The sequence below is a fragment of the Pinus tabuliformis genome, chromosome 8 (genome assembly GCF_031772625.1).
Source record: "Pinus tabuliformis cultivar Carrire ecotype Pingquan chromosome 8, CPIR1, whole genome shotgun sequence".
NCBI lineage: Eukaryota > Viridiplantae > Streptophyta > Pinopsida > Pinales > Pinaceae > Pinus > Pinus tabuliformis.
In genome coordinates, this window is record NC_142294.1 from 220,354,294 (window position 1) to 220,368,758 (window position 14,465).

General features: G+C 34.2%; 1 protein-coding gene across 18 annotated transcripts in view; it reads right to left on the bottom strand.

The window, feature by feature from the left end:
- LOC149234940 (histone-lysine N-methyltransferase ASHH3-like) overlaps positions 1–9,049 on the bottom strand; it is a 343,338-nt gene extending 334,289 nt beyond the window's left edge. For 11 of the 18 annotated variants that reach the window (XR_016246143.1, XR_016246139.1, XR_016246140.1 and 8 more), the window contains exon 1: positions 8,236–9,049. Coding sequence is in view for 5 of the 18 variants with exons in the window: in XM_089372005.1 (XP_089228131.1) it covers positions 8,236–8,556 (321 nt within the window). In the remaining 13 variants the exon portion in view is untranslated. The remainder of the gene's footprint in view (positions 1–8,235) is intronic. The other 7 variants (XR_016246148.1, XR_016246146.1, XR_016246147.1 and 4 more) reach the window with 2 other exon arrangements.
- Positions 9,050–14,465: the final 5,416 nt, after the last annotated feature.

The following is a 14,465-nucleotide window of genomic DNA, read 5'->3' on the forward strand; positions in this document are numbered from 1 at the left end:
AAAAAAGTGATTTGGGTCTGCTAGTTTAAATGCACCCTACAAAGCAAGAAGAGGAAAAAATGTTAGCTTAGAAAAAGAATTGAAATGAGAGGGTAGGTAGAAATAGAATGGTGATTTCAGGAAAAGCATGAAAATTTTATCCTAAGTCAAATGTTAAAGGTATTTTCATGCGCAGGGGGAAAGCAAAGAGATAAAGGTTTATTCTAAGGTTATGTATATCAAAGCACATTTGGTGCATTATCCCATTATTCATAAGTTTCATCACCCGACCATCATTCCCTCGCTTATATATTTCATTCATTTTCCTACCACGCCACGCGTCCAATGCACCGTCACCTTTCCCATCATCCGAAATCCCCATTTGATATCCAACGGCCAATATCATGTTTCGGCCCCCCCTCACCATCCGAACTTTACCGTCAGGGGAGGGTCCGAAATGGGCGGTATTCAAACCCGGACCCGCAGCGACATGGCGTCGTCTTGTGTTTTCGCACCCCCCTTACCAAAACCGCTAACCACCTTCGCCTCCCTCCGAAAATGGTTTTCTCTGCCGCACGAAACCATCGCCCTATCCGTTACACTCCCGCCAATCCCCTCCCGCCACCTCATCTATCCGTTTCTCCCGCCAATCACATCCACTCCCTCCAAAATCAACCCGTTAAGTAATTTAATTACTTAACCGTTAATGCAACGAACCCGTGCCACCATCAACGAGAAGCCAGAAAACTATAAATTCCCTCCTTTCACCTATTCACAAGTTACCGATATCATACTCTGCCCATACCATTTCTTTGTGTCAAGTGTGCCAATTTAAATTGCACAGTTTCACCCGCCCGAGGATCACACCTGCTAACTTCTGTTCAAACTACTACCTTTGTTTTCCTGTCTGCTCAAATCCGAGTCCTCTCTACACCCTGTAAACCTGCAAAATCAAGATTCCATCAGTGTTCTTAGCCTTATCCAATCATGCCTCCTAAAGATAAGGGACAAGAAGAACCCGTGAGTCCTCTGATCCACCCTCCCATCGATTTTCATCATATTCCTTTGGCGGACAGGGACTACAAAATTCATGAAACCCTGTGTGAGTTTGATTTGTTTGAAATGTATTGTTGGCTTGAAGACAAATTCATTGATAAATCTGACGATATTGGACTGTGGGAATCCAATTTGCCCCATTATATCTTTCCCCGTACCCACAGTGCCCCTGAATTCGTCAGGAAATGTCATGCTTGTTATCTACCCAGTCAAAGAGCTGTTATTGCCCCTACAGGAGAAATTTTATTCACCATAACTGCCCAATCAATAGATCAAATGATGCAAGCTCCTATTACAGAGAATGCCACTCCTTTCTCTCATGAAGCCCTCACTGAATTGTATCAGAAACTAGACTTTGCAAAAAGAGCCAAAACCCTTGATCTTTTCTTGACTGAAGATGCCCCATTACCCAAGAAAAATCCTCCCTATCCATCCTCCATTTTCCTTGAGAGAGCCAAGCAAATCATTACAGTCATCTCCTACCTCCTTGGTTATTACTCAGATCAATGGGTAGATGAGGCTATTGTAGGTTTCCTTTCTATTTTCTCTGTACATTCCAAGCCTTCCATCTTATTCAACTTCAGCCAATTCCTTGCAGATTCCATCCATGAACAGTTTGTCAAATTCCAAACTGAGGAAGTATTCAAATATGCTTCTGTGTTAGTATACATGTTTTTGTATTTTCAGGGAGACAACCTCAAGCTTGCATTACAAAAGTTAGATGACAAAGGAAATCAGCAATCAGTCATCTTCTGGACTACCCTAGTAATGAAGGAGCAAAAAGAATATTCATACAAATAATTCATAGAAATGTTTGTACATCCAGCACTCAGTCTCCTAAGCAGCAAGTCAAAGCCAAGAATCAATGAAGAAATCAAGAAAATTTTGCAGTTATCAGACCAAGTCCAGACAAGAGATTGGTATCTTTACCAAAATTACACAGAGCTAAGGATATATGGGTGTGAACTTGCTCCTTACAAACTGCCAAAATTCCTCCCAATGAGGATTTTTGCTCTAGAATACATCAGGAAAATGCTCAATGTTGATGAGATTCATTTTGTATCTGCCAAGAAGAAATCTCAATTCAAGATCAAAACCCAAATAGGACCTTTCATTTGTAATAGCAGGGCAGCAGGGGAAGAAGCAGACAAATTGCTGAAAGAAATGCAATTCAACCTCAGTTTCACATGGTCATATGATCCATTAGGGGTCATCTCCAAGTTAAGGGTAGAGAACAAATCTACAGCTTATTTTCATACATCCAAACCAGAGATTGAAAGATATAAGAACCAGCTAGAATGGACTGAAAACACTCTACAAGAGGCAGAGGAGCAATTGGTGTCAACTTCAACATTACAAACTCCTGTTACACAGGAGAAAACAGGAAAAAGGAACAGAGAAGAAGAGTCACCTCCAGTGACTGATATTCCTAGCGAAGACTTCAAAATCATGTACAGGAAGAGGACCAAGCTCAATTCCAAATTAAGCCTAAGCAAGGATTCAGATCAAGAGGATATTATCACCACCAAAGAGACACCTGTTTCCTCACTAGTAGGTGATCAGACTACACTTTCTCCTACCACCTCGACAACTTCACAGGATCAGCAGCAAGTTATGCAAACCAGTACATCTACCATAGAGGAGAAAGAAAAGAACATATTTGATATATTCAAGGAGATTAAAGTGAGAAATGAAGCTTTGAAGATCAATACATATAATCAGTTCTAGAAGCAGACTTCCAGTTCTCAAAGCAGACTACTGTCAGCCTTTGACTCAGAGAAAGGCAAAATGCAGATGGCCTTCCTCCAAGCACAGATCCCACAGCCCAAGGCAACATCAGATTACAAAAAGACTTCATTTGAATTTGATGTAAAAGACATACATCCCATTGATCAAATGGAGATGCACAAACAAACTGGTCAAATGATTTCATCCACACTCACTAACACTGCTATGAGTTTGTCTAAATTGCAGGTTACTTTAGCTAATGTTCAGTCACAATTGAAGATGGAGAAAGTCTCTTCACTTGCCAAAGACACAAGGATCAAAACTTTGGAGGACTTGGTAATCAAGATAGGATATGATCCTACAAACATCAATGCAACAGAAGAGATCATAAGAAAGAAGAATACTGACATAGCAACATTGAGAAAACAGTTGAAATTACCAGCCACAGAAGATCCTCTGGCCAAAGACATTGAAGAAACAGAGTCACAAAAGGCAGACATGATGAAGCTCATCATGGAACAGAATGTACAGTTGAAACAAATGGAAACAGAGATGGAGAAAATAATCAAAGAAAAGGAGCAAGTTGCCAGAATGTCTATTGTCCCTTTGGAAGTTGTACCTCTTACAGCAATTCCTACATCTACCTCTTCTACAGAAAACACAGGGAATATTGCAGATCAGTTGGCAAGTGCAGTGGAGAATATGTCTCTCCAAACAGAAGAAATTAAAATATTGCAGGCTCAAGTTAATGTTCTGCAAGACCAGAAGGCAAGGACTGAAACTTTCCATGCAGCAAAGCTACAGAGAGCTCAAAACCAGATAGAAGCATGGCGGAAATCTGCAACTGAATCCTCCATTGGCCACACACTGGCTCAAGTTAAGGAAATTATATGGAACAATATAATTGAAGCCATGGATGAAATCTGGCCATGTATTCAGATTATATTTGAACAGAAAGAGTTGATTGAGAAAGCCAATCAGGCCATTTCCACTATTAACAATGAGTTGGGAGATATGCCTGCCACAGCCAACAACATCATCAAGTTTCTCAATTCCAAAAACAGATATGAGTTGGATGATTTGGGAGTAGATGATAGGACAGAGACAATTTTAGAAGTAAAGAAAGTTCTTACAAAGAAAAATTTGATTGTGCAGCTTACAGAAAAATGTCACAGTTTGGAAGTAGCAGTCAACAGATTTTTCACCAAAATAGAGGCATTAACAAAGAGGGGCTTGCCTTCTTTATTTGTAATTAATGACAAACTAATGACCAGGGAATATTATAAGAAGAAGCTTAAAGACATTGCAAAGGATACTACTAAGTCTTCCCACATTAAAGGTGCTATGACAGGGAGAGCTTTTTTCGAAGCTATCAGCAACATTATTTTCATTCAGCATGAGATAAAGCATATTTTCGTAGTAAAGCCTACATTTGCTAGATATACCAAGGTAGATGAGATCTACCGCAAGGCAACAAAAATCACCATCCCAGATGAAGAGCAGTGGGATAAACTGTGTGAATTTCAAGATTAAAGAAAATATCAGCTACATCTAGCGCAACACCCAAATTGTGGCAACTCAGCAACTGTTCTCCGCTCAAATAGTGCCAGACATCCAGATCACTTCACCAAATTCACCTTTTTTGGTCACATTAGTCATTCTGTTATTTTGTAGTTAATAATAGATTGCCATGTCGATGCGGCATTCATTGTAATCTTTTTGGAAATTTTGTTTAAATACTTCATTCATTCGAAGTATTGAGGGTCGGTTCCTGATCAGTGTAATTTTTCTATTGAGCATTGTACTTTTTTCCACGCTGCTGGAGCGTCAATAATACAAAGACTTTCACAGGATTCTTGTGCTGCAATTTACTGGTGATGTTTTTCCTATTGTAATAGTTGTTCCCATTGTTTTTCTCTACGTTATAATCATCTGAAAATCTAATTGTAAAACAGGAAGTGTGAAAAATAAGATTTGTTAATTGAACACCTTATTTGGACTGTTTTTACAATCTATATGTTTTTCTTCTGAAGTCTGATTGAAAAATTCTTAAATGCTTTTCAATCATTACTGAAATCACCTCTTCTCCATTTCATAATTCACTTTAAAGATCCAGTAAATGCAACTAGCTCGCCCTGTGATTATTCTTTTAAACATATTGATGCAATATCCAGCTTTATTTGACTCCATAGCCCAATGGAAAGAAAGTAATTTGATCAGATCAACCAACCAAACCAATCAACCAAATTCAAACAAACAACCAAGCATAATTATAACTAGCCTAAGATCATATTAAAAAACAAAGTTAAATTATAAAGAGAGATCCCTCTCTGAAGCTGGCAGGGCTAGATCCTAGCTTCAAAAGTGGTTTGATGTTGTCCAATGTATTTACTCCCTCAACCTCAAAAATACAGAACGATAACATAGACACAATAGTGCATAACAAGATTCAATGAATGGACCCTCAACTCTGTAAACGAAGCCATGCAGGGCTAGGTCCCAGCTTCAAAAGTGGTTTGATGTTGTCCAATGTATTTACTCCCTCAACCTCAAAAATACAGAACGATAACAGACACAATAGTGGACAACAAAACTCAATGAATGGACCCTCGACTCTGTAAACGAAGCCATGCGCATCAATATCAATAGTGTAAAGCTATTTATGTCACTGAGCAATTTGACAAGCTAAATTGGACTGGTGAATTGAAAGATGAGGTTTCCCGTTTAGCAGAGATTATTGTCACAAAGGATTGTGCATGGATGAATCCTGAAGCTGTTCTAAAGAAAAAAGAAAAAGCCAAGCCCCTCTAGAGATATATGATGAGTAATTTAGTACATACTTATGCCACTGGATGCAGTCAGATAAAGACAATGCACCATATATCTAGATTCAGAATTAGAACCATATACCAAGATGCATAAAGCACTAATCAGTGTTGCGAAAATTGAACTTGAGAGTAACTCAACAGTGCAAAAAAATTGGAATGACATGGCCAAAAGTCAGCAAAAATTAAAAAGAGCAAAATTTTGCATTTTTTCCTATTAAATTAAAATATCAACTTTCAACAGAGAAATATTTTGGCTTTTATACAGGAAATTTTGTGCTGTAGGTGATCTGAATTGCAATTTTTTCAAAAAATGTGATTTTTTTCCAACTTTTTAAAAAATCACGACTTGTTTATTCTGATTTCTTCTGGGGAAAATCAAAAAATCAGTTATAGTACACTGTAACACAAAGACCAGGAAAGCAGAAAAAATCTACAGTTAAGCGGAGATGTTGACAGTCAACCCTTGCACTCAAAAGAAGATGATACATGTCTTTGTAAATTCCTTAACTTACAAGAACCAAACTTTGGTATTGCATTTGCATCACATCTGAGATAGTTCCCTTACTTGGGCTGCAATCTTAGCAATGCCAGATGATACAATCCTGCCCCAGAAAATCTTTCTTTAGCCCATCAGAAATCTGCTACAGAGACAGTACAATACTCGTCCAGAAAATGATTCTTGAGGCAGCACTCTCTTTCATATGCAAATAGACCTTATTCTAGGGTATATGAGACTTGAGTAGGTTTTATTGCCAACATCATTGTGACCATCCTCCAAAAGGGTGCCTTCAGAACCCCTTTGAATATTTCGACACAAGAGTGGATAACAAAACTCAATGAATGGACCCTTGACTCCATAAACGAAACCATGGGCATCAATATCAATAGTGGAAAAGCTATTGATGTCACTGAGCAATTTGACAAGCTAAAGGATCACGTACAGTCTCAGTTTACCAAACTGGTGGATTGAAAGATGAGGTTGCCTGTTTAGCAGAGATTGTTGTCACAAAGGATTAAGCATGGATGAATCCTGAAGCTGTCCTTATAAAAAAAGAAAAAGCCAAGACCCTCTAGAAATTGATGATGAGTAATTTTACTACATACTTATGCTACTGGATGCAGTCGAATAAAGACAGTGTACCATATGTGCCTAGATTCGGAATTAGAACTATATACTGAGATGCATAACATACTACTCAATGTTGTGAAAATTGAACCTGATAGTAACTCGACATCGCAAAAAAAATTGGAATAACTTCAGCAAAACTCAGCAAGAATTAAAAAGCACAACATATTTCATTTTTTCCTGTCAAATTGAAATATGAACTTACAACGACAGAGAAATATTCTCGTTTTCATACAGGAAATTTCATGCTGCAGGTGATATGAATTTCAATTTTTTCAAAAACAAATGTGATTTATTTTTTCCAATTTTTTAAGAAATCACAATTTTTTATTCTCATCTCTTGTTTGCAGATTGGCTTGGGGAAAAACAAAAATCATCTATACTAAACTGTAAAACAAAGACCGAAAGCAGAAAAAATCTACATTTTAGCGAAGATTTTGACATTCAACCCTGCACTCAAAAGAAGACAATCCATGTCTTCCTAAATTTTATAAATATGGTGTTTATGTTAGTTTACTGCAATAGCCTGTGCATGTATGAATCCTGTAGCTGTCCTGAAAAAAAACGAAAAAGCCAAGCCCCTCTGGAGATTGATGATGAGAAATGGATGAATAACAAATGAAAGGTAGGATACTGGTTTTAATACATACTTGTGCTACTGATGTTGTCCAATAAATACGGTATGACAAGCCTAGATTCAGAATTACGACCATATACCGAGATACTGAAAGCAGTAATCAGTGTTGCAAAAATTATCGGAAATAACTTGACAGGACCAGAAAAAGGCATACCTTGGCCAAAAGTCAGAGTGCAAAATATTTATTTTCTCTCAATTAAATTAAAATTTAAAATTACAACAAGAAGAGAAATATTTTGGCTTTTATAGCAGAAATTTCGCGCTGCAAGCAATTTTTCAAAAAAAAATTGATTCTTCAGATTTTTTTAAGAGTCACAATTTATATATAAGGATTTCTGGTTTGAGGATAAACATGTAAAAATCAATATATAGGCGATTTTTGCAACAGAGAAATTAATCTCTCATTTTCATTATAATAACATGCTCTGCCCTTTTGGTATGGTCCACCATAGTTTTCCCGTCCCAACAGGTAAAGAAAATAATAGCACAACAAAGACCAGGGAAGCAAAAGTAAGCAGAAGACGTCTACAGCAGAAACTTTAACAATCGGCCCACGCGCACAGAAGAGGACAATTCATGTCTTTGTAAATAGCCTGTAACTCAGGTAAGACATTATCAAACGCCAAATCCGAACAGAGTACACGGGGGCCGGGGGGTGAAGGTGTCCTGAATTTCCTCATTTTTGTATATTTAAGATAAATACTTTTTTAATTTTCCAAAAATAAAAAAATAAAAACAAGACGATAGCATGTGACGGTATTTAATGTTCATAAGCATCATGATGCCATAATGTTTTCAATTACTTTTAATGTTTTTGCCCTACCAGTAAGAATCCACATAAAGGTCAAATAAAAACTTTTTCAAAAAAGTTATATACTAACCTTATTAATCTGTTGGCAATGAGGGCAGGTCCAGGGATCGATCTTGGGCATCTCCGCCATTCCCAAGCAACTCAAATGAAAACTTCTCTCGCATTGCCGACAAGTTTGTAAACAGTCTCCCCGTCCCTCCTCGCAATGCAAACAACAAGAGGCGGGAGAAACTCCGTCACTAGCCGGATATATTTTCCGGTCTCTACTGGACCCCTGTTTGCCTTTCCTAGTCTCAGTCTCCGTCTTGTTCAATATATTTTGTCCAACGTCCCTTTTTACGGTATTCCTCCCGTCTCGTTCCCGTTTCGCCATACTCATTGGCGAAACCATTGTGCAGGACAAAATCTAAAAGGAAAATTTTAAAAATTATATATATTGAAACCCTACTACTCCTACTCCTGTATAATAAATAGATCAAGCGGGGAACGTGATGAAAGAACTCCAGACGAGATGAGACCGGGTGAATTAGATAACCAATGCCGTTATTAGGGATTTCTACGTCACAGCTACATAATGGAAACCAAGAAGTACCCCAACCATAGATAAATGTTAGTTGAGCTGGTCGTGGTAGGGATTTGATCCCCTGATCTCTAAGTAGATTGCTTCACCAGGGTTTCTTTACACTCTGCTGTTCCTCCTCCTCCTCCTGGTGATAATGCTGAAGCTGTGAATCTGGAGCAGCAAACATTAGTGAGCACCACTATTCAACGTCTTACGACTCAGCAGCGCCTCTGAGCAATAAGAAAATAGAAATCCAGTTTTCTTTACTGCATTTGCATATTGTCCAATGACAACAAGATCACATCGCATTGGAAGGATGGAACCATACATGGCTTTCATGAATATATGTATGTATGGTGTATGGTGCTGTGAAGACGCCAGAAAGAAGTGATTGGTCCACCTAAGCTACTTATAGGCTTATTTAACCGTTTCTAAATGTAAATCTATTTTGCCATTTCAAACCAATGATGATAAACAATAATTGTTTCGAGCGTTCACTAATCCGGTAAAAATAACGCCCCTCTAACCTCGTTTACCTGGTGTGAGAATGTCCCTATTTATGTGTCAACTAAGATGCGATTCTGTGTATGGAATTTATTTATTTTGGGCTGAAGTTGTGTGTTTTCTCATGTTTATAATTGTTTTTGGTATGAGAAGGTGTGTTTTAATTTTGTATGTGTTGATGTGTTCATCATGTGTATGAAGTTTATTTATTTTGTGTTAGTTTGTATTTTAATTTTGTATGTATATAGTTCTTTTAGCTAATGAAAAATATGTATGTCATATAAGTTAGTTTATATTTAAATTTTGTATGTATATGGTGATTTTAGGTAATGAAAAGTTATTATATGTATAGTGTGTATTTTTGTTTTTAGGTGTGCATTTTGACATCATGTCTATGAAGTAAGTTGAGAAAAAAAAGAAAGAAATTATTTTGATGTCTATTAGGCTAAAGATAGTCTATGGAACAGATTGCTTCTTCATCTGCTTGATGATGTATTCGGTCTTTTATTTATTTTAGGTAGAAATTATGTATGTTTTAATTTTGTATATTTATAATTTTTAGGTATAAGAAAGATTTTTGTTTTAATTTTATGCATGTATTTTGATGTCATCATGTGTATAAATTTCTTTTTTTTTGTATTTTAATTGTATGTGCTTTAATTTCATATATTTATAAGTTCTTTGTGTTATAAGGTATGTGTTTCAATTTTGTATATGTATCTTAATATCGTCATGTCTATGAAGTTTATTTATGGTGTTTTGAAGTTGTGTCTATTTGATATTTATAGTTGTAAATACGTTATCATGTATATGTAGTTTATTTTTGTATGTATGGATCCTGACGTCATTGTGTGTTTATGTTATGTTGAAATTATGAGTGGTTTAATTTTGTATATTTGTAACTTTTAGGTGTTACAAAGATTTGTGTTTTAACTTTATATGTATGCATCTTGACGTCATAACGTGTATGAAATTCAGTTTGTACTTGTGCATATTGACGTCATAATGTGTTTATGTTATGTTGAAATTATGAGTATTTTAATTTTGTATATTTGTAATTTTTACATGTCATCATGTGTTTATGCTATGTTGAAATTCAATTTGTATGTGTGCATCTTGACGTCATCATGTGTTTATGTTATGTTGAAATTATGAGTATTTAAATTTTGTATATTTATAACTTCTAGGTGTCATCATGTGTTTATGTTATGTTGAAATTATGAGTGGTTTAATTTTGTATATTTGTAACTTTTAGGTGTTACAAGATGTGTGTTTTAATTTTATTTGTATGCATCTTGATGTTATAATGCGTATGAAATTCAATTTGTACGTGTGGTATTCACGTCATCATGTGTTTATGTTATGTTGAAATTATGAGTGGTTTAATTTTGTATATTTGTAGCTTTTAGGTGTTACAGGATGTGTGTTTTAATTTTATGTGTATGCATCTTGACGTCATAATGTGTATGAAATTCAATTTGTACGTGTGCATATTGACGCCATCATGTGTTTATGTTATGTTGAAATTATGAGTGGTTTAATTTTGTATATTTGTGTGTTTATGTTATGCTGAAATTATGAGTGGTTTGATTTTGTATATTTGTAACTTTTAGGTGTTACAAGATGTGTGTTTTAATTTTATATGTATGCATCTTGACGTCTTAATGTGTATGAAATTCAGGTGTATGTGTGCATATTGACCTCATCATGTGTTTATGTTATGTTGAAATTATGAGTGGTTTAATTTTGTATATTTGTGTGTTTATGTTATGTTGAAATTATGAGTGGTTTGATTTTGTAGAGTTGTAACTTTTAGGTGTTACAAGATGTGTGTTTTAATTTTATTTGTATGCATCTTGACATCATAATGTGTATAAAATTTTGTACGTGTGCATATTGACGTCATCATGTGTTTATGTTATGTTGAAATTATGAGTATTTTAATTTTGTATGTTTGTAACTTTTAGGTGTCATCATGTGTCCATGTTATATGTTGAAATTCAGTTTGTATGTGTGCATCTTGACGTCATCATGTGTTTATGTTGAAATTATGAGTATTTTAGTTTTGTATATTTATAACTTTTAGGTGTCATCATGTGTTTATGTTATGTTGAAAAATTGTGAGTATTTTAATTTTGTATGTTTGTAACTTTTAGGTGTCATCATGTGTCTATGTTATATGTTGAAATTCAATTTGTATGTGTGCATCTTGACGTCATTATGTGTTTATGTTGAAATAATGAGTAGTTTAGTTTTGTATATTTATAACTTTTAGGTGTCATCATGTGTTTATGTTATGTTGAAATTACGATTATCAGTTTGTATGTGTGCATCTTGACTTCATCATGTGTTTATGTTATGTTGAAATTATGAGTATTTTAATTTTGTATATTTATAACTTTTAGGTGTCATCATGTGTTTATGTTATGTTGAAATTACGAGTATTTTAATTTTGTATATTTAGAACTTTTAGGTGTTAAAAGGTGTGGGTTTTAATTTTATACGTATGCATCTTGACGTCAACATATGTATGAAGTTCATTTATTTTGTGTTGTTTTTTATGTGTTTTAATTTTTTATGTTTATAATTTCTCAATGTTAAGGGTGTGTGTTTCAATTTGTATGTGTGTGTCTTGACGTCATCATGCCTATAAAGTTCATTTATCTTGTCTTGAAGTTGTGTGTGTTTAATGCATTATATTATAGCACTTCTAGTTATTAAATCTGTATGAAATTCATTTACCTTATGTATGTGTATCTTGATGCCATCATGTGTATGAAGTTCATTTATCTTGTGTTGAAATTGTGTGTGTTTTAATATTGTATATTTATAATTTCTCGGTGTTAGCAGGTGTATGTTTAATATTATATATTTATGGAGTTGTCTTTAGTGCGACTTTTTGGACTCTCTGATGCTGGAATCCGGTGGAAAAATTTAAGGTCAAATCTTGAGTACCCATCAAACTTGTGATAAATTTAAGGTCAAACCTTGAGTACCTATCAAACTTGTCATTTCAATAAATTCCTACCATATTTTAGAGAAACTAGACCTGAAAAACCCACCGAAAAAGCATCCAATAAGTCGCACTAAAGACAACTCGTATATTATAGCTTCTAGATATTAAAAAGTGTGTTTTTTAATTTTGTATGTGTGCATTTTTGCATCATCATGTGTATGAGGTTCATTTATTTTATGTTGAAATTGTGTTTTAATATTGTATATTTAGAGCTTCTAGATATGAGAAGGTGTGTGTTTTAATTTTGTATGTGTGCATTTTGATGTCATAATGTGCATGAAGTTCATTCATCTTGTGTTAAATTTGTGCTTTAATCTTATATATTTATAACTTGTAGGTATTAAAAGATGCTTCTTTTAATTTTGTATGTGTGCACCTTCATTTATCTTGTATTGAAGTTGTGTATGTTTATAGCTTCTTCTTCATGTAGTGTTAGAAAGAGTATGTTTTAATTTTGCATGTGTACATCTTTATGTCATCATTTGTATGAAGTTCATTTATCTTGTTTTGAAGTTGTATAGGCATCAATTGTGTATGTTAATAGTTTCATGTTTATCACATGTTAGAAGGTGTAAGGCGTGTTTTTCATTTTACATGTATGCATCTTGACTTCATTGTGTGTATGAATTTCATTCATCTTGCCTTAAAATTATGTGTGTTTTTATTTTGTATATCCATGGCTTCTTGGCATTGGAAGGCATGTGTTTTAAAATTATGTATGTACAATTTGATGACATTTTATCTTGTTTTGAAATTATGTACATTTTAATTTTGTATGTTTATATTTTCTTATTTATCCAATGTTAGAAGGTGTGTGATTTAACTTTGTATGTGTGCATCTTAACATCATCATCTATATAAAGTTTATTTATTTTGTTTTGAAATTGTGTGTGTTTTATATATATTTATAACTGCTCTATTTTAGAAGGCAAGTGTTTTAATTTTATATGTGTGCATCTTGAAGTCATCATGTGTATGAAATTCATTTATGTTATTTTGAAGTTTTGCGTGTTTTAATTTTGTATATTTATAGCTTTTGTGTTAAAAGGTGTGTGTTTAATTTTGTATGTATATATCTTGAGTCATCGTGTATACAAAATTCATCTATATTGTTTTGGAACTTTGTGTGTTTTAATTTGGTATATTTATTCAGTGTGAGAAGGTATGTATTTAAATTTTGTTGGTGTGCATATTGATATCATCATTTATATGAAGTTCATTTGTCTTATGTTGAAGTCATATGTTTTAATTTTGTATATTTATAGCTTCTCAATGTTAGAAGATGTGTTTTTTACTTTTGTATTTGTGCATTTTAATGTCATTGTATGTATGAAGCTCATTTATATTGTCTTGATGTTGTGAGTGTTTTAATTTTATATGGTTATAGTTTTTTTTATTTATATGGTGTTAAAGAGCATGTATTTTAAATTTTGCAAATATGCATTTTCAAGTCATCTTATGTGTGAAGTTGTGTGTGTAATTTTGTGTGTTTATAGTTTGACACCGTCTTTTATATGACATTTAAGATGTATATAAGCAAAAATTAAAATACATGTCATCGCGGGTTGGTGAGTGTTTTAATTTTATATTTTTAGAGTTTTTTGTTTATCTAGTCTTATAACACATCTATTTTAATTTTTCATATATGCATATTGATGTTATCATTTATACGAAGTTGTGTGTAATTTTGTATGTTTATAGCTTGACTTCATCATATATTTGACATTTATTTAACTATATTATTGTCGATTTTTCATTGTGTTGTTATTTTTCACATTTTATTCATACTGTGTTGTGAACTGCATTTCATTTCTTTAAATGTAATAATGTTGTGTGGAATATGTGAAGTGGATATACAAGTAATGTAAGGAATTGGCTTAAATTACAAATGGCTTTTTAAGTCTTGAAAAGATGAGTTCTATCCTCCATAATAAACGAGTTTGGTTCAATATGTTGAATAAGTGTTTTTTTTGTACTAAAGGAATTGACAATTAGGTCGGTTTCATACTCGTGTGACACTGTGTTGATTCTGACCACTACCATTGTACCCCTAGGTGCCTACATACGCCCCTTCCGCAAACACAGGTTAATCGGGGGGATTTGAACCTTCAACCTCATAATCTACACAACACTTCATATCACAATGATTGTCAATTGAGCTACCCCCTAGGGGCTACACTTCATCTCTATTTGCATTAGAACTTCATTCAAATTGTGT